At 41.7% G+C, this 19399-nt stretch overlaps 2 protein-coding genes across 2 annotated transcripts in view; one reads left to right on the forward strand and one right to left on the reverse strand.

The window, feature by feature from the left end:
* Positions 1-4896, reverse strand: part of LOC144603655 (putative tetratricopeptide repeat protein 41) — a 37958-nt gene extending 33062 nt beyond the window's left edge. The window contains exon 1 of the mRNA XM_078417215.1: positions 4828-4896. The gene's annotated coding sequence lies outside the window, so the exon portion shown is untranslated. The remainder of the gene's footprint in view (positions 1-4827) is intronic.
* A 386-nt stretch (positions 4897-5282) lies between these two features.
* hsp90b1 (heat shock protein 90, beta (grp94), member 1) lies at positions 5283-18287 on the forward strand. Its single transcript, XM_078417216.1, has 18 exons — positions 5283-5479; positions 6710-6797; positions 7591-7732; positions 9043-9159; positions 10717-11048; positions 11303-11414; positions 11487-11609; positions 12482-12598; positions 13668-13805; positions 14452-14529; positions 14736-14801; positions 15037-15306; positions 15452-15697; positions 15986-16122; positions 16851-16929; positions 17460-17615; positions 17795-17911; positions 17999-18287. The coding sequence occupies exons 1-18, from the start codon at positions 5416-5418 to the stop codon at positions 18026-18028; spliced, it is 2412 nt and encodes an 803-aa protein (XP_078273342.1). The 5' UTR covers positions 5283-5415; the 3' UTR covers positions 18029-18287.
* Positions 18288-19399: the final 1112 nt, after the last annotated feature.

The following is a 19399-nucleotide window of genomic DNA, read 5'->3' on the forward strand; positions in this document are numbered from 1 at the left end:
TATCTCTGGTATGTTTAGAAAAATAAGTATTCGATTATTTCACAAATAAAATATTCAATACAAGAGAAAGATAGAAGCCATTTATTTTACAAAACAAAGAAAAAATATCAGCAGCAGGAAGCCATACAAAATAAAAAGGATATATAATTATTTCACAAGAACACTATAGAAGGTGTAGGTCCCATTCAGTAACATTTTCCACCTCGAATAATGCAAGGCCTGGATACAGTGGATGTGGAGAGTTTGTTTCCACGAGAGGGAGCGTTTAGACCTAGAGGGTACAGCCTCAGAATAAAAGGACGTACCTTTAGAAAGGAGGTGAGGAGGAATCTCTTTAGTCAGAGGGTGGTGAATCTGTGGAATTCATTGATTAGTAAGGGTGCCTAAGGTTACAGAGAGAAGGCAGGAGAATGTTGAAAGGGAAGATAGATCAGCCATGATTGAATGGCGGAGTAGACTCAACGGGCCAAATGGCCTAATTCTGCTCCGGTGCTATGGGTGCTGTTTGTGTGGAGTTTGTACCTTCTCCCTGTGACTGCATGGATTTTCTCCGGCTGCTCCAGTTTCCTCCCACATTCCAAAGGCTTGCGGATTTGTAGGTTAATTGGCTTCTGTAAATTGTCCCTACTGCACAGGATAGAACTAGGGTATGGGTGATCGCTGGTGGGAAAAGGCTCAGTGGGCAGAAGTGCCTGTTTCCACAAAGTTAATATAAACTAAACTAAACTTGAGGCTGTTGTCTCCCTCTGCCACTGAAGATGGGTTTATGATCCCTTGATTTTCCCTTCCTGGAGTCATCAATCAGCTACTTAGTCTTGCTAATGTTGAGAGCAAGATAGTTGTCTGGCAGCACTTAAGCAGATTAGCCTTCAAAATGGTCTAAACATCCCTTGATCAATCCTGTTTTGCTACTGTTTGCTGGCCTAAGTATGAAATTCACTGATAACTTCTGCAAAGAATTTACAACTGTATCTTCCAGGAGCATGCTGACATAACTGGGACAGTTGATTAGAAGACACAAGTTGTAACAGCGTGTGAAAGAAAACTGGCCTCCTCACTAAACATTACTTTTAGTAATGCCTTCTTAAATGTTATCAATTGTAAGCCTATGCACTTAGTGGCTACAAATGTTATTTTTTTAATGCAAAATAAATCACTGTTCAATACTTTCAAATGTGTATTTTGAACAACTTGTTCTTCAGATTAGTTCCTATGATGACTGGCCCATTACAAGAGCAGAGATTGAGTGGACCAAGCCTGTATTTTCTAGTTCAAGAGTATGAGAGGTGATCGCATTGAAAACGTGACATTTTTCATAGCTCCACAGGCTGAACCCAGGGAGGATTTGTCTCCTTGCTGAAGGGTCAAGAACTAAGAGTCACGGTCTCAGAATAAGGGGAAGATTATTTAACACAGAGATGAGGAGAACTTTCAACATTCAGAGGTGCTGATTCTTTGGAATATTCTACTCCAATGAGTTCTGGAGGCTCAGTCAATTAATTCATTCTTTTACGCAGAGTAGGGGAATTAAAAACAAGATCACATATATTTAAGTTAAATGGCAAGGTTTAATACAAACCTGAGAGGGTGGAAAAAGCTGCAGAAGCAGGTTTAAACTGAAGATAGACATAAATTGCTGAAGTAACTCAGCAGGACAGGCAGTATCTCTGGAGAGAAGAAATGGGTGACGTTTTGAGTCGAGACCCTTCCTCTGTCTGATTCAAGTACAATAGATAGAGTGAAGGGAAAGATAGAGAATGCAGAATATAGTTCTCAACATTCCAGCACAACATTTCCAGACATGTATATTGAGATACAGTGAAAAGCATCATTTTGCATGCTATCCAATCAGATCAGATAATACCTAAGTTCATATGTTATAGGAGCAGAATTAGCGCTTTCGACCCATCAAGTCTACTCAGCAATTCAATCATGGCTGATCTATCTTTCCCTCTCAACCCCAATCTCCTGCCTTCTCCCCATAATCTCTGACACCTGTTCTAATCAAGAATCTCTCAATCCTTGTCTTAAAAATATCCATTGACGTGGCCTCTACAGCCTTCTGTGGCATACTACACATAAATACAAAGCCAAACTGAAATATAATAAGCAAACTGAAGGGAAAGATAGAGAGTGCAGAATATAGTTCTCAGCATTACAGAGCAATGCTTCCAGACACAAAGCCCAATGTCCGTAATGAGGTAGAGCAGAATTGGACCCTAGTTTATAAAGACCGTTCAGAAACTGTCCTTGTGTGAGACATGATTTGCACGCTGCATTTGCACTGTTTTAATCAATCTCCAGGAAAAAAAACAATAATTTACCACTTAATATTAAGCAATTACTTATATAATTTAAATTTCCTTTAACATAGTGAAAGACTTTTGGGTGCTCACAGGAGTCACATCAGGGTCATTCGCTGAAATACCTTGTAGATCGAATGGTTTCCTAAATACCATGGGTACAGTTGAAACACAAAGACATCAACTTCCATGCAGTCTCCTTGGAAGCACCTACACCACACTTGGGTCAGAGATTCCCGAGTTGAAATCCTACTCCAGATTCTACAACTAGAAATCGGTGTTTATATATAAGGGAAGATAGACACAAAAAGCTGGAGTAACTCAGCGGGACAGGCAGCATAGGTGATAGATAGCGGGAGAATGAAGTTGAGGCTACAGAGTCGCACAGCGTAGGTTCACTAGGTTAATTCCCGGGATGGCGTATGATGAAAGAATGGGTCGACTGGGCTAGTATTCACAGGAATTTAGGATGAGAGGGGATCTTATAGAAACATATAATATTCTTCAGGGATTGGACAGGCTAGATGCAGATGCAGAAAAAAATGTTCCCGATGTTGGGGGTGTCCAGAACCAGGGGTCCCAGTTTAAGAATAAGGGGTAGTCCTTTTAGGACTGAGATGAGGAAAAACTTCTTCACCCAGAGAGTTATGAATCTGTGGAATTCTCTGCCACAGAAGGCAGTGGAGGCCAATTCACTGGATGTTTTCAAGAGAGAGTTAAATTTAGCTCTGAGGGCAAAAGGAATCAAGGGATATGGGGAAAAAGCAGAAACGGGGTACTGGTATTAGCCATGATCATAATGAATGGTTCAAAGGGCCGAATGGCCTACTCGTGCGCCTATTTTTCTGTTTCTATATGCAAAAAAGTAATGATGATAAAGGAAACAGGTCGTTGTTAGCTGTGTGCTAGGTTAAAACGAATTACAGACAATGAGTCTCAAAAAGACGGCTTTTAACCTGATACGACGGGTGGGGGAGGGATGGGGAGAGAGGGGATGCAAGGGTTACTTGAAGTTAGAGGTCAATATTAATACTGCTGGGTTGTTAGCTACCCAAGCGAAATGAGATGCTGTCCTCCAATTTGCATTTGGCCTCACTTGACAATGGAGGAGGCCTAGGACAGAAAGGTCAGTGTCGGAATGGGAAGGGGAATTAAAGTGTTTGACAGGTACACAGGCAGACTGAGCAAAGGTGTTCAGCGAAACGATCGCCCAGCCTATGTATGGAGAGTGTTAGTAAACAGAAATTGTCTGGTTCTGCGGTTCAGGAAGAAACTAAGAGCTTTAAGCCCTTCCTGGTGGGGGATGGAGGTGTAGAGTGACTGGACATCCATGGTAAAGATGAGGGAGTGGGGGCCTGGAGAAGGGAAGTCATTGAAGAAACGAAGAGCATGTGAGGTGTCTTGGACATAGGTAGGGAGGGATTGGACCAAGGGGGATAGGATAGACAATAGACAATAGACAATAGGTGCAGGAGTAGGCCATTCAGCCCTTCGAGCCAGCACCGCCATTCAATGCGATCATGGCTGATCACTCTCAATCAGTACCCCGTTCCTGCCTTCTCCCCATACCCCCTCACTCCGCTATCCTTAAGAGCTCTATCCAGCTCTCTCTTGAAAGCATCCAACGAACTGGCCTCCACTGCCTTCTGAGGCAGAGAATTCCACACCTTCACCACTCTCTGACTGAAAAAGTTCTTCCTCATCTCCGTTCTAAATGGCCTACCCCTTATTCTTAAACTGTGGCCCCTTGTTCTGGACTCCCCCAACATTGGGAACATGTTTCCTGCCTCTAATGTGTCCAATCCCCTAATTATCTTATATGTTTCAATAAGATCCCCCCTCATCCTTCTAAATTCCAGTGTATACAAACCCAATCGCTCCAGCCTTTCAACATACGACAGTCCCGCCATTCCGGGAATTAACCTAGTGAACCTACGCTGCACGCCCTCCATAGCAAGAATATCCTTCCTCAAATTTGGAGACCAAAACTGCACACAGTACTCCAGGTGCGGTCTCACCAGGGCCCGGTACAACTGTATGTAGAAGGACCTCTTTGCTCCTATACTCAACTCCTCTTGTTACGAAGGCCAACATTCCATTGGCTTTCTTCACTGCCTGCTGTACCTGCATGCTTCCTTTCATTGACTGATGCACTAGGACACCCAGATCTCGTTGAACTCCCCCTCCTCCTAACTTGACACCATTCAGATAATAATCTGCCTTTCTATTCTTACTTCCAAAGTGAATAACCTCACATGGAGTCGAGGTATGTGGAAAAAGGTGATGTTTCGGGTTGAGACCCTTCTTCAGACTGAGAGTCAGGGGAGAGGGAGACTAGAGATATGGGAAGGTAAGGCGTGAAAACGAATGATCAAAGCGGACGTTACACTCTTGATTCACGCATTCCTGCATATAATTAATTCTTAAGAATAAAATTGCGAAGTATGCAACTCGGATCTATCCGTATCATAAATTTACTGCAAGTATATAAACTTTGTGGGAAGAAGTAACGGGCAGGGCTCACCTGGAGGTTGTGTTGTTACCTGGACTGGGCCTGTCGCCGTCCCCGGTGCCGGTGCATCGGCCGTTGCCATGGCAACAATCTCCGGGCTGGTTGCTAAGGTCAATGATCGGACAGTTAACCCGGAAGCAAATGTAGCAGACAGAGGTGAAGATCCAGATTGATTTTTTTTGCGTGAAACGAAATATTTTTACCACTGATTTATGATTTTGACTTGGAAAATGTAACAGTGACAAAAACAGTGAAGCACTTCATCTTGGAGACGGGTTCGCCGCCAATCAGGGTGAGCCACGCTCCCGACGTCAGCACTGGTACATGGAGGGCGCTGATTGGCCGAGGGGTGGCGGCCGCGTGCGGGCATTGGGACGCGGGCTTTTGCGTGGGGCGCTGTGATTGGCCGCCGCCTCGCCCCGCCCCCACGCCCCTGCCCCCACCCGCGCGCTTTATTGGCCGAGCGACGCCGGGCGGCCGCATTGTGGGCGGCGGGAGGAACGGGTTAGGAGGTTGTGTGCGTCTCTGTGTTTGGGCTGCGAACCGAGCAGTCTGCTACCACAGTGAGCCAGAGTACCGTCCGAGGTGGGAACGACGACGATGATAATGATGAAGACCAAGCAGGCCTGGTTCCTGGCGCTGATGTGCGCGCTGTTGACTTTCGGTGAGTCGTGGCGGGTGCCGTTTCTGGAACCTTCCTTCGGTTCTCCCGGATCTTCGAGGAGCTACGTGAGAATGAAAGGCGCCTCGAACAATGTGCGGCGTGGAGGGGACGGGGACGGGGACGGGGGTGGTGGTGGCGATGTGAGAGGGGACGGGCGGGGAGGGTGGCGATGTGAGAGGGGACGGGGGGGGGGGTGGCGATGTGAGAGGGGACGGGGGGGGGGGGGGTGGCGATGTGAGAGGGGACGGGCGGGGAGGGTGGCGATGTGAGAGGGGACGGGGGGGGTGGCGATGTGAGAGGGGACGGGGGGGGGTGGCGATGTGAGAGGGGACGGGGGGGGTGGCGACGAGGGGACCGTGCGGGTGGCGGCGGCGGGGATGGGAGGGGGAAAATGCCTCCGATGTTGAGAGAAATGGGAGGAGGGAAGGCTCGCGATGGGACCTCGTGATTGGGGTTGAAGTGATTTAAAATTCATTCAAACCAGCTCTCCTGCCCCTTCACCTCATCAAATTAACTCCCCTGCCCCCCTCATATTGGTGCCCTTGCCCTACACTGCCATCATCCAATTGGCTCTTCTGTGCCCCCCCCCCCCCTCGTGGGTGACCCTTTCTCCCCATTCCACTCCTAAATTTGGTGCCCCTGCTTCCCCCTACTCTCCTCACATTGATGACTCTCCCTCCCCCTCAAATTGGCTCATCTGCTTCCTTTCCCCCGCAGTTAGCAACCCGATGTTCCCTCCCATAGCTTACTCTCACCTCTTCATGCCTCCTTTATTGAGATCTCCCCAGGGATCCTCAGTGCCTATTACTATTACCATTTCCCCCTCCAACAGATCTTACTCCCACTGCTTTGGACAAAATGAGTATTGTACACTGTTTTTCCTTCACTTTCGCTTTAAAAAAAGGTCTTCCCTCTACTACCTGCTCTAAGCCTTTTTTCTTTTGTGGGCTGCATTCCTAGCCCTTTGATAATATAGGCACATTTTCAATCATTTCAGTGGCTGTGAAGAGCCATTACTTCAACGCTATTTAAACCCCACTCCAGAGGTTCCCATGGTGGAATTGGAGAGGGAAAATTTCTAATTACTACACCAGCCTTTGAGGGTTCCCATTTCCTAGGGTTCAGGGATGCTGTCTTATAATGGGCAATCCCTTCATAGCAAGTGTTGCTCAGTCCTGGTTATTTTTGTTCTAAGTGACTTTTCTAAAATGTATACATTCACTTTTCCAGCTTTTGTTAGAGCAGACGATGAAACGGTGGAGGAAGATCTTGGGAAAAGTAGGGATGGTTCACGAACTGACGATGAAGTCGTTAAAAGGTGATTTTTTTCCCCCCCTTCCATGTAACGTCGCTGGTGTGTTGCAGTCTGTCATAATTTTAAATCCCCACTCATGACAGGTTTCATTAAATTAATGCTGCCAATCAGGTTAACTTATTGTCCCAACACAATGAATTCACTAACTTGGCAATAGGTGGAAACTCATTCCCATGAAGGAAGCAAACTAATGAAAAATGTTTGCGTGTTGACAAATTGTCCATCTTAATTTTTGTTAATATCGTCTGCATTAATGCTGAACAATGCGGTTTTCAGTGACAAGAAAATCTGTATACTTCAATGTTGAATACAAAAATCACTTGATTTAATAGCTCTTGATCTGCTCAAAAAAGATTTTTGTACCAAAAATGGGATGTTGAGTGATTTATCCTTGAGTATTGTCTTGGACAATATTTTTGGTCATTTTGTTCAGCATTTTATTTTCAAATGAATTGATTCCTTGTGCCTTTTCCAGGTTTAAGTTAGAATTTATCCATTATAATTGTTATAATTTGGATTGATTTTGGAGTTAATCTCAGCCTGTGAAAAAATCTGACAGCACAATGTCATGCACAGTATCATGGTTTCAATCAACTGGCTTCATGCCAATTGGCTTCAATCAAATTAACCAAATCCTGGATTTAAATGAATTTGGAAATGTTTGGCTGACTTAACAATCAAGGAAACTTTTGTGCATCTTCTGTAAAGAATTTTGAACTATGTGGACTGCTTGCTGTACACTAGTTGAATATGTTGAGCTCTTGATCACATTTTTATCCTTTTTGTTTCCCCAAAGGGAGGAAGAGGCTATCCAGTTAGATGGATTGAATCAGGCTCAAGTTAAAGAAATTAGGGAAAAGGCAGAAAAGCATATGTTCCAAGCAGAGGTTAACAGAATGATGAAGTTGATCATTAATTCACTATACAAAAACAAGGAGGTGAGTTTCATTTGCCATGCTACTTTTTGACAGATTTCAAATATTTGAGGCTATGTTAATTGGCATTTATGTTCCTGCACAAAATTAATTATCTGCTATAGTTAACCCAAAAACGTTTTCAGCGATGCTTCCCAAACCTTTACCAAGGAAGAAAAACTGTTAGATGCATGCCACCTGTAGGCTTCTGTCCAAGCTGCATCGCACCAGCTTGGAAAATATTAGATCCGACCCTGGGAATTCCCCAATCTACAACATGGCTGCTCAGCAGCACCTTCAAGGCAACAAAGCTCTGGCCACTGGTGTCATCGGACATTTCTGTTGAAATTGTCTCCGTTCTGTAGAAATGTCATCGTGGACACCGGTGGCCAGAGCTTTATTTTGGAATGTGGCACTGTTAGCAAAGTTGCTATTTCCCATTGTTAATTGCCTTGGGGATTAAGGGGTTCCCACGGTCGGATCCAATGTTGATGGGATACCATTTTTACAAGTGGGCAGGGTTTGACTTGGAGAAAAGCATGTAGCTGGTGGTCCCATGCATCTAATACCCTTGGCTTCCTCGGTAACGGTTTGGGAAACATTGGGTTTAGTTAAGCTGTCCTCATGGTCTGTTGGCTGTGAGGAACATTTCAATTAATGAATGGGATAACAATTGAATGCTTTGTCGTGCATGTTATGGAAGTGGAAGGTATTCCATCACAGTATCAATGTTATGAGGTATTTGCTGTGTAAAGATGCAAATCACTTGTTGAGAAAGTAACAAGTGTACTTTGTATGCAAAAACTGAATTTCTCTGTACCTTTGTACAAGAGACAATAAAAGTATTATTATCTCTAGAAGCTAATAAGAATAGGGAATTGAATAACTTGGCTATTGAATAGGGATAATGCCATTGAATGTCATTAATAATGGGTAATTTATCTTGTTGGACATGGTCGTTGCTTGCACCTGTGTTGCACATTACCCCCATCTTGGCCTGTCTGCGTATTGCCAAGCTTTCAATTGCATGCACGTGTTACATTGAGTTATAAATTGCAGTTCAGTGTTGTGCACAACAGTAAACATCCTCACTTCCAACCTTTATCAACGCAAGGTCATGTAGAAAGTGAAGATTCTTCTCTGAGCAGTGCAGATTAGGACAAAGCAAGTGGTGCCCTAGGGTGAAGTTTGTCTCCAGGTGCCACACTAATGGCAATAATTACTTCCTTTTATTAAGGTTAAGTTACAGTCAGAGAAATGTTGGGAAGGGCATATGTTGAATGTTCAATTGAATATTTGAATGCAGGATGTCTAACATTTCTGATTATCACCAGATATTTCTGCGTGAACTTATTTCTAATGCCTCTGATGCTCTGGACAAGATCAGATTGACTTCGCTAACAAATGATACGGCGTTACATGCCACAGAAGAGATGACTATCAAGATAAAGGTGCGATTTCATTTAACTTTCTAAATGCAGTTTAAAATTACACTAGGTTCATTTATTCTGCTCTAGTACAAGTCTTTCAGTCAATTTACAGATTATTGAAAATGTGGCTATGAAGGGTTCCCACATAGTGGAAGATGCCTACAGCCCCACAGCAGCTGGTAAGTCTAGTTGGACTCCCAGACAGTTCACATGTGGAGGTTGTATACAAATCAGGTGTTTGTAATACAGAGCCCTGTATTATCAATCACAGCTGAAGTCATTTGTTGACATCCTGTTTGTTCAGCTTCAGAGTAACCATTGTGTGTGAGATATACGATAGAATTCTGTTTATCCCATGAGGGAAATTGATCTGCCAGTAGTCATAAGACACAAAATACATGAAAACTAAAATTAAAGTGTCGAGTGTAAAGGATTGGGGATGTGCAGGAGTTGTACAGCTTGAGTAATAGGAAAGAAGGGTCTCTTGTGGCGTTCTGTACTGCATCTTGGAACCAGTCTGTTGCTGAAGGTACTCCTCAGGTTGACCAGTGTGTCATGGGGGGGGATGAGCTGTGTTGTCCAAGAAGCTCTGCAGTTTGAGGAGCATTCTCCCCTCCAAGACCACCTCCTGTGAATCCAACTCTGCCCCTAGGACAAAGCCAGCTTTCCTGATGCGTTAATCCTATTGGCATCTGCAGTTTTCGCCATGCTGCCCCAGCGCACGACGGTGGCACTGGCTACCACAGATTGGTAGAACATCTGCAGCATCTAACTGCAGATGTTGAAGGAGCGGAGCCTTCTCAAAAAGTACAGCTGGCTGTCCCTTCTTGTACAGGCCCTTGGCAATCCTGGACCAGTCTAGTTTACTGTCCAGGTACACTCAAAGGAATTTGTACTCCCTGGTAAGCTGTACATCCACACCATTAATGGTGACTGGGTGTTCATCTCCTAAAGTCCACCACTAACTCCTTAGTCTTGTTGAGCTGCAGGTAATTCATCCCACACCACTCAACAAAGTCATTAACTACACCTCTGTATTCAGCTTTAGGGGTATGTCAGAGTTGATTGGCAAAGGATGTCTATACCTTAATTTGCTTAAGTAGACAGATCAGATTGTAGTTTGAGTTCTGCTTTCATGTGAATGGTGGCCTGCATCGCCTAGTATCTGATATTTACATTATCAGTGTCTTTCAGAGCATCAAGATAAGTACATAATAAAATAGGAACAGCAAAACCTTGTTCCACTGTTCAGTGATCATGGCTGATGTGCCACAGACATGTGTTTGGTTCGTGTAGATTCAGTGGGCGGAAGGGTTAATTTCTATATGACAACTCAAAACACCAACCAGATGCAAGCAGGAACTTGCTTGCACAAATTGCCATAATTACTGTGACTATAAACTTCAAAAGCACTTTTTTTTAACTCTAAGACACTAGGATGATCTAAGCGATGTGGTACGTGGTAAATGCAGATCTTATGTAGGGCACGAGTCAATCTTGTTTATGCACCATGTAAACTTGTGGTAAGGTGTCTGAAGTATTTATCCAGCTATGAACGTTGGCCTTTTTTTAACCTAGGCTGACAAAGAGAAGAACATGCTTCATGTCACAGATACAGGTATTGGCATGACCAAAGAGGAGCTGATTAAAAACCTGGGCACAATTGCAAAATCTGGAACAAGTGAATTCTTAAATCACCTAACGGAGATGCAAACTGAAGATCAATCCACCTCCGAATTGATTGGTCAGTTTGGTGTTGGATTCTACTCTGCATTCTTGGTGGCCGATAAAGTTATTGTCACATCCAAGCACAATAATGGTACACAGCATATCTGGGAGTCTGACTCCAATGAGTTCTCCATAATAGAGGATCCTCGAGGAAATACCCTGGGGCGCGGTACTACTATCACGTAAGTGAAAGACCCGTTTTCAATTTATTCTGAAACTGATCTAGGTTTGGAACATAATTTTTTATGGTACAATTGCGATAAAATCTCTTGTCATAGCAACACTTTATAAGGACTGTCTACTATTTCAATTTAGATAGACAGTGCTGGAGTAAGTCAGCAGTTTTACCCACTGAGTTACTTGAGCACTTTGTGTTTCTGGTATGAACCAGCATCTGCAGTTCTTTGTTCCTAATATTTCAATTTGTTTATTGTAGGCTAGTCTTGAAAGAGGAGTCATCTGACTATCTTGAACTGGAAACCATCAAAAATCTAGTGAAGAAGTACTCCCAATTCATCAACTTCCCTATCTATATCTGGAGCAGTAAGGTAATCCTAAATTACTCATTTGGACAGTGATTTGGTAAGCCTGTGGTTTCTGTAACAAACTTCTGATTATAGACAGAAACTGTGGAGGAACCAATGGATGAAGAGGAAACCAAGGAGAAGGATGAAAAGGAAAAAGAAAGTGATGATGAGGCAGCAGTTGAAGAGGAAAGTGAAGAAAAAGAGAAAATGAAGAAGGTATAAAACTTTTGGCCAAATGTACATAAACTAGCATGCAGTTGTTGAAGTTCAGATGCTCTGGCATCTGAATCACTTAACGTGGTCCATTGCGCATACAGAACAAAATATGGACTGGGCTGATATGTGCCAGCAGCTGGCATAGTCCTGAATAACTGGTGGTCAGGAAAGTGAGTGGGGGGTTGGTGCTTATTTCCTGCTGCTTTTAACTTGCTGGGTTCACTGGAAAGGTTAGTGTATTGTGTAACATCTTTAAAAACTGAAATAGGTCTATTAAGAGCAACATCCAACAATATGGAAAATCCTAGTCTGGCATTAATAAAGCCCCAAGGAAGATAAATGAACTGGATTTTTTATTGTACTTGATTGAATATGACAGATATTTGAGGTGTAGTTTTGACACAAGCTGTATATGTCTGAAACTGCAATAGTCACACCTGCATGGGGGTGCAAAGTGAGTGAAATGCATTACTGTTTAGAGCTCTGGCAATACCCCATTATACCAAAGATGTGCTACCCAGAATTTTTTATGTCAGGACTGTACAATTTTCTGGAGCCACGGCCGGCTTAAGAGTGGAAGCTTTGGAATTGATTATATCCTGGAGCGCAATTCATTTTAATTTGGTTTGATATTTAACAAGGATAAGTTGTCTTACGGTCAAATGTCCCTTTAGCGTGACTTTTTAGTGAGTTGTAAAGTGTGCTTCTGCACAAGTTTGTGGAAATTGCAGCCTTGGCAAAATTTTCAGGAGAATTGTTAAATTTGTGATGGCTTATGAAACCATGGGTAGATAAGAGCTGGATGCCATTACCAAACTGATGTGCAAGAGGGACTCTTAAGGATTCTTGTGCCTACATTGTCACAATTCCAGGTTGAGAAGACTGTCTGGGATTGGGAGCTCTTGAATGACATCAAACCCATCTGGCAAAGACCAACTAAAGAAATAGAAGAGGATGAGTACACTGCCTTCTACAAGACGTTTTCTAAGGTAACAAATATTTCCACAAATATATTTGTGTTCTTTATTTACAATCTCAAATATTACTTGAGCTACAGATATAGATGACCACAAAATTGGACAAAAATTTTAGTGTGAGCAGAACTGCAAGAAGTTGGAGTGTTCGTGGCTTTGCTTTCAGTAGTAAGTTTTTTACAATTTGTGCGTGATGCACACCTGGAGGTCGTGGAGTTGAAATAGAGAAATTTGAGTGGGCAATATATTTAATAATGCTGTAAATATTTAATAGGTCTTTGCATCTGTTTACTTTTTTGGGGAATGATGGGTGAAGATCAGGAATGATTGACATTGGTATGATCATCTGTAAAAAGATGCAGACTGTTTTATGAAGAAATAAAATTGCTTTTGGCAATTGTCAAGAAGTTTGAGTGACTGGTCCTTTTCATTATGGCCCATGTGTGAACCAATGCCATTAAACATTGGGAAACAGGTAGTTCTGCTATAATGCAATAGTTCCTAAGAAACCTAGTATTATATTAAACTATTTGTCAATGGGGATGGGGCACTAGTTTTATACTCTATAGCAGATAATTTTCCTGCTAAAAATAAAGGTCTTCATAATAGCTGTATTATTGCAAGCTAAGATCCTAAAGATTGTATGTTACATTGTTGGAGTATCATTGACATGTAATCAGTGGATGTAACAGCTGCGTTCTTTAGACACAATATCTGGGCACTGCAGGGTGGTTACTGGAAACGGCTTTCTCCAAGGTGGTTTTTGCAAATCGGCTTTTTTGCTTGTCAATAACTTGAGTGGTTCTCTTTCCCAATTGAAATCTCATTCTGACCAGTTTTGCCCTGTGTAAAACATGTTCTCAACTACATTGGTTGTTACATCCATTTTGCATTATGATATGTTTTGTCATAGAACAACCTGTGTGCACAATACATAGCTGATATTTAATTTGAGTACTATTGACTTTTTTTCCCTGGTGCTCCTGAAAATGACTGTGCAGACTGTCTGCAAAGTGTGTCTGATGCCACAAATAGGGAACGCCTGTGACGACACCATACATTTAACAAGATTTCTTTACTCTAGGACACAGATGATCCAGTTGCTCATATCCATTTTACTGCTGAAGGAGAAGTAACATTCAGATCTATTTTGTTTGTGCCCAAAACTGCACCCCGTGGTTTATTTGATGAATATGGATCCAAAAAATCTGACTACATTAAGGTATGCTGCATTATCCAAAATAAATCTCTACAGAGATTTTGTCCTACTTGCCATTATCATTTGGTACTAGTTGCCTCGGTTTGCTGTAGTTGATGATGAAATTAGAACATCATCCGGGAGGTTTGTACACTCTGACTGGAAGTGTGGTTTAATTGAATTAGACAACAGTACTGATATTTGCATCTGGTTCTAATGCAGAGGTACAGTGAAAAGCTTTTGTTTCTGTCGCAATATCAACTTCTAACGCACAAGTTCTCTCAAACTGCAGAGAAATTTGACTTGTGTTCCAAATGAATAAGTATTGTGCTGCTTCAAATTCCAAAGTTCGACAGTAATGTCCAAGACTGCTTCTATTTGTCCGTTACTTTTGGACAAATGACATATCAATGACATTGAGACTGGGTTAATCTTGTACAACTTCAATCTCTATCCGTATATCTTGACTAACATTTCTTGTATGCTTAATAGAGCATCTACGGGTCTCTAATTCCAAAGTGCTGCAGCTCGCACGAATCCCGTGCTCAGTTAGATATTCTGAAACTGGGGTCCTTTGGTTTTGGATGTATTCTGCTCTGCTAATTGCTTTTAATAATTACTACGGGTCAAATCGCCACCGCCGCTAATCAATAATTTCCTCTTTTTCTAGTTATTTGTTCGTCGCGTGTTCATCACAGACGACTTCCATGATATGATGCCAAAGTATTTGAATTTCATCAAGGGTGTAGTAAGTATTCAAATGAAACATTTGTGGTCTCTGGTAAAAACAATTACCAGGAACAAAACTGATTTTTGTTGTACCTACCATTATTCCACAATTTGTGTACAAGTAAAGATGCATAACCTGGGCAAAATTATTTTACCACTGATTCATACACATTATGTGTGTACTAGTATTTCCGCAGCTGCTTTTAATGTTATTATTCTCCACAGGTGGACTCTGATGATCTGCCTTTGAATGTCTCCCGTGAAACTCTGCAGCAGCATAAATTGCTAAAGGTGCTGATTATATAACTTTCATACTAAATATTTTAACGCACTAGTATTAGTAAAAGTTAAATCAACAATGGAATGAGGTGTAGCTGGATTTTCAGAAGTTGAGCTCTATTTGATTTAAAAGCAGGTAGTTTTTATTCTTTGTATTATTCAGATTTCTTTTGATTTGTGCATATTGTTGCAACAGCACATGCCTTTATTCTGTTACTGAAGAATGATTTTTCTATATCTAAAATAGGTAATTAGAAAGAAGCTTGTGCGTAAGACCCTAGATATGATCAAGAAGATTGCAGAAGAGAAATATGAAGAAACCTTCTGGAAGGAATTTGGGACCAATATCAAGTTGGGTGTGATCGAGGATCACTCCAATAGAACACGTTTGGCTAAATTGTTACGCTTCCAATCTTCTCACCATGAATCGAAACAGTCCAGTTTGGAACAGTACCTGGAAAGAATGAGAGAGAAACAAGACAAGATCTACTTCATGGCTGGGGCAAACAGAAAAGAGGTGATGGCAGATAAAATTTGATGATTAGTTTTGGATGGTTACATACAGTGAATCAACCACATTTTTCATCTTAATTTGTTCTAAATATTTTTGTACTTAAACTCTGCCAAATTTATATAAAACTGCAAGATAACTTTTTTTACAGGTTGAATCTTCTCCCTTTGTTGAAAGACTGTTGAAGAAGGGATATGAAGTTCTGTACCTTACAGAGCCTGTTGATGAATACTGTATCCAAGCTCTACCTGAATTTGATGGAAAGAGATTCCAGAATGTTGCCAAAGAAGGATTGAAACTTGATGAAAATGAAAAGGCAAAAGAAAGGCATGAAGCAATGGAGAAGGAATATGAGCCACTCTTGACTTGGCTGAAAGACAAAGCCCTGAAAGATAAGGTATATGATTATTTTCATATAACTCTTCTAATTGCTCAGCTCTTTCATTTGAAGTTATTGTGAAATTCATACCACAGTAAATCAGATCCATCTGAACGAAAAAAACAGACTTCACATGGAGCGAAGGCCTCTAAAAGGTGTTTTTCTAATATTTAAATGCAAGATTATTGCTGTAAGGTGACTGCTTTAACAGAACGATATTTTAAAACGTTGCCACTGATTTCAACATTTAGGACTGACAATCCACTCTCCAGGTAACAAATTAAAACTTATTTTTGTTTTCAAAAGATTGAAAAGGCTATCCTGTCCCAGCGTCTCACTGATTCTCCATGTGCTCTGGTGGCCAGTCAGTATGGATGGTCTGGTAATATGGAGAGAATCATGAAGGCCCAGGCTTACCAGACCGGAAAAGATATCTCCACAAAGTAGGTTTAATTTTAGTTTTTCAATAGATACAAATCCTAATTGTTATGGAAGTTTGAGTTCATAAGACATAGGAGCAGAATTAGGCCTATTGAGTCTACTCCACCACTCAATCATGGCTAATCTCTTTCACCCTCAACCCCATTCTTCTGTCTTCCGGCAGCATTTGATGTACACTAAACAAAAATTCAAAATGAATAACCCCATACTAGTGCAAATAAAAGCTCAAAATCTTTGGTGCCACCACACAATCCATAATTCATGAGACATGGGAGCAGAATTAGGCCATGTGGCCCATTGAGTCTGCTCCACCATTCAATCATGGCTGATCTATCTTTCCCTCTCAATGCCATTCTCCTGCCATCTCCGTAACTTTGATGCCCTTGCTAATCTAAGAATCTGTCAATTTTTACTTTATAAATGCCCAGTGAATTGGCTTCAACAGTTGTCCGTGGCAATGAGTTCCATACATTCACCGTTCCCTGGCTAAAGAAATTCCTCCATCTCCTTTCTATAGAAATGTCCTTTTATTCCGAGGCTGAGCCCTCTGGTCTTTGTAGTTGCAAAGAATGAAAAATAATGCTATAATCATTATCAGTTTGAGTTGCAATATACAGTCTATGCTATAGGTTCTAACCAATATGTTCCTTAAACCTAAAATGGGTATTGGAGAGGGTAGTGGAATGATTTTGATATTTGCTTGACAGCTCATATGTTTTAACTTTTGTAGTTACTATTCTGCCCAAAAGAAGACATTTGAACTTAATCCAAGACATCCTTTGATCAAGGAAATGCTGAAACGAGTTCAGGCAAGTTTATTAGGAAATGTTGTGTTCCTTTGTCAAGTTATGGGATGTGTGCTCTAGTACTCTTCAGTTGTGCTGTTGCTCTTTATAAAATGAACTCTTTAGAAGGGGATTTTGAAATCTGTCCATTTGCCTCAGCACAAATTTCCCCATTGGTTTGAACAGGACAAGTAATGGCCAAATGGCAAGCTAAATATTGTCCTGAATGTAGGTGCGCAATGTTGGAGTAACTCAGTGGGTCAGTATGGGTAGGGGTACAAAATGGCCCCTCTCGACTGACTTCTGTATCAGAAAGGTCTAGGAAATTATGAAAACACAACAAGTAAGGACTGGGACAGAAGTGGTACTGGAAGCTCTGAGGTACAATGGAGGAGAGGGTGATGGAAGCTCAGAGGAGGGAGGTGTATTGTGCTGAATGGGTGGGTTAATTTAGTTTCTAGCTAATATCAATCAGCTCGACTTCAAGTAAGACCCAATGACTGGGTAAATTTACAATTGAGCTATAGACTAACGTGGAAACTCCTTTTAAACAGGAAACTGAAGATGATGCGACTGCAGCAGATCTTGCTGTAGTGTTGCTTGATACAGCCACACTACGTTCTGGATACCAATTACCAGATACTAAAGAATATGGTGATAGAATTGAAAGGATGCTTCGTCTAAGTATGAATATAGATCTTGATGCTCAGGTGAATCATTAGATTTGTAAATCCACACTCTTGTGATTTGTCAGCGTTCTTTGAAACTCCTTGTGACATTTAAATTGATACATCTTACTGTAATTGTATTGGACCATCTTCTGATTTGTCAATTCAGTATAGCGTTGCATTGCACATGAACGAAAACTGAATTGCTGTACTCTCTTTAGGTTGAAGAATATGAAGAAATTGTAGATGATGAACAAGAGGAGGGGAAAGATGATGAGGCGAAGGAGGAGGATGCAGAGGAGAATGAAGAAACTGATGAAACAGAAGAACAGACGGAGGTGGGTTTTGTTTGTATTTCACTTAATCTTTGAGTTTATAACTTGGATGAAAGAGCTTATGGTTTTTAACTTTTACATCAATTCCAGGAATCCACAGATGTGAAAGATGAATTATAAGGGATTAATACTGCACTTAATCTGCATTGATGTATAGTACTGGGGATATGAAACCATTGTGCAGAATGTTGAAGAACAAACAATTAATTTTCGTCCCAAAAAGGTAAAGGTAAAGGTCATGGTCTGGGAGGGCAAAGGAGTTTTGTATGTTATTTACATTCCTTGTGGAAGTGAAATTACTGTAAATTTGTAATATTTAAAATGACAATTTCGTGTGAAACGTCATGTAAACCATAATAAAACTTTTCCACAAACATTGTTCAAGCTTGTTTGACTGCTGATTTGATATTATAGAATCGTAAGTTTTATTTTAACATCTGGTGTCAACCCTACCAAAATGCTTGTCTTTTTTCCCCCTTTGGTGCCATTAGACCCGTCCTATCGTATTGTAATAACTCCACCCTTCAGGTTATGTCAATGCAAAGCATGTGAAAGGCAAGCAACTTACAGACCTATTATTCAGCTTGGTGCTGGATTTAGGGTTGTCTGTTCTTCCACTGGGTTGAGTGTTGAATATTTTGATCATTAGTAATGAATGTAGGTGTCTTTTTTTGGTAAAGTGGTCAGTTAACCCGGCTCGCAGCCCATCAGCCTTGTAATCCTGCCCTCTCAATATTAAATTTGGCTTATTTTATTTTGTGGTGAATTGGAAAAACATCCTACATGCATTGGTAGACACAAAATGCTGGAGTAACTCAGCGGGTCAGGCAGAATCTCAGGAGAGAAGGAATAGGTGACGTTTCGAGTCGAGACCCTCCTTTGGACTGATGTCAGGGGAGGGGGCGGGACAATGATAGGATGTAGACGGAGACAGGAAGACTAGTAGGAGAACTGGGATGGGGAGGGGTAGAGAGGGGAAGCAGGGACAATCTGAAGTGGGAGAAGTCAATGTTCAAACCGGTGGGGTGTAAACTGCCCAAGCGAACTGAGGTGCTGTTCCTCCAATTTATGCTGGGCCTCACTCTGACAATGGAGGAGCCCCAGGACAGAAAGGTCAGAATGGGAGGGGGAGTTGAAGTGCTGAGCCACCAGGAGATCAGGTTCGTTGAGACAGACTGAGCCGAGATGTTCAGCGAAACGATCTCCGAGCTTGCGCTTGGTCTCGCTGATGTAAAGAAGTTGACATCTGGAGCAGCATTTTGTGTCTACCTTCGATTTAAACCAGCATCTGCAGTTTTTTCCCCACACATCCTACACGCATTGTCTGCTTTCAATTAGACCAATTAAGCAGTCATAAAATACCTAGTCTTGACATTGGGCTTGACTAAGTTGCTGGCCAATGATTAATGCCCTTCTCTCCTCCTCGACATCCTTCGTCAGAGAAGAATGATCAGGTTTAAGCCATGGTCATCTCAAATGTTTACGTGTGAT

The sequence above is a fragment of the Rhinoraja longicauda genome, chromosome 20, assembly GCF_053455715.1.
Source record: "Rhinoraja longicauda isolate Sanriku21f chromosome 20, sRhiLon1.1, whole genome shotgun sequence".
Taxonomy (NCBI): Eukaryota; Metazoa; Chordata; class Chondrichthyes; order Rajiformes; family Arhynchobatidae; genus Rhinoraja; species Rhinoraja longicauda.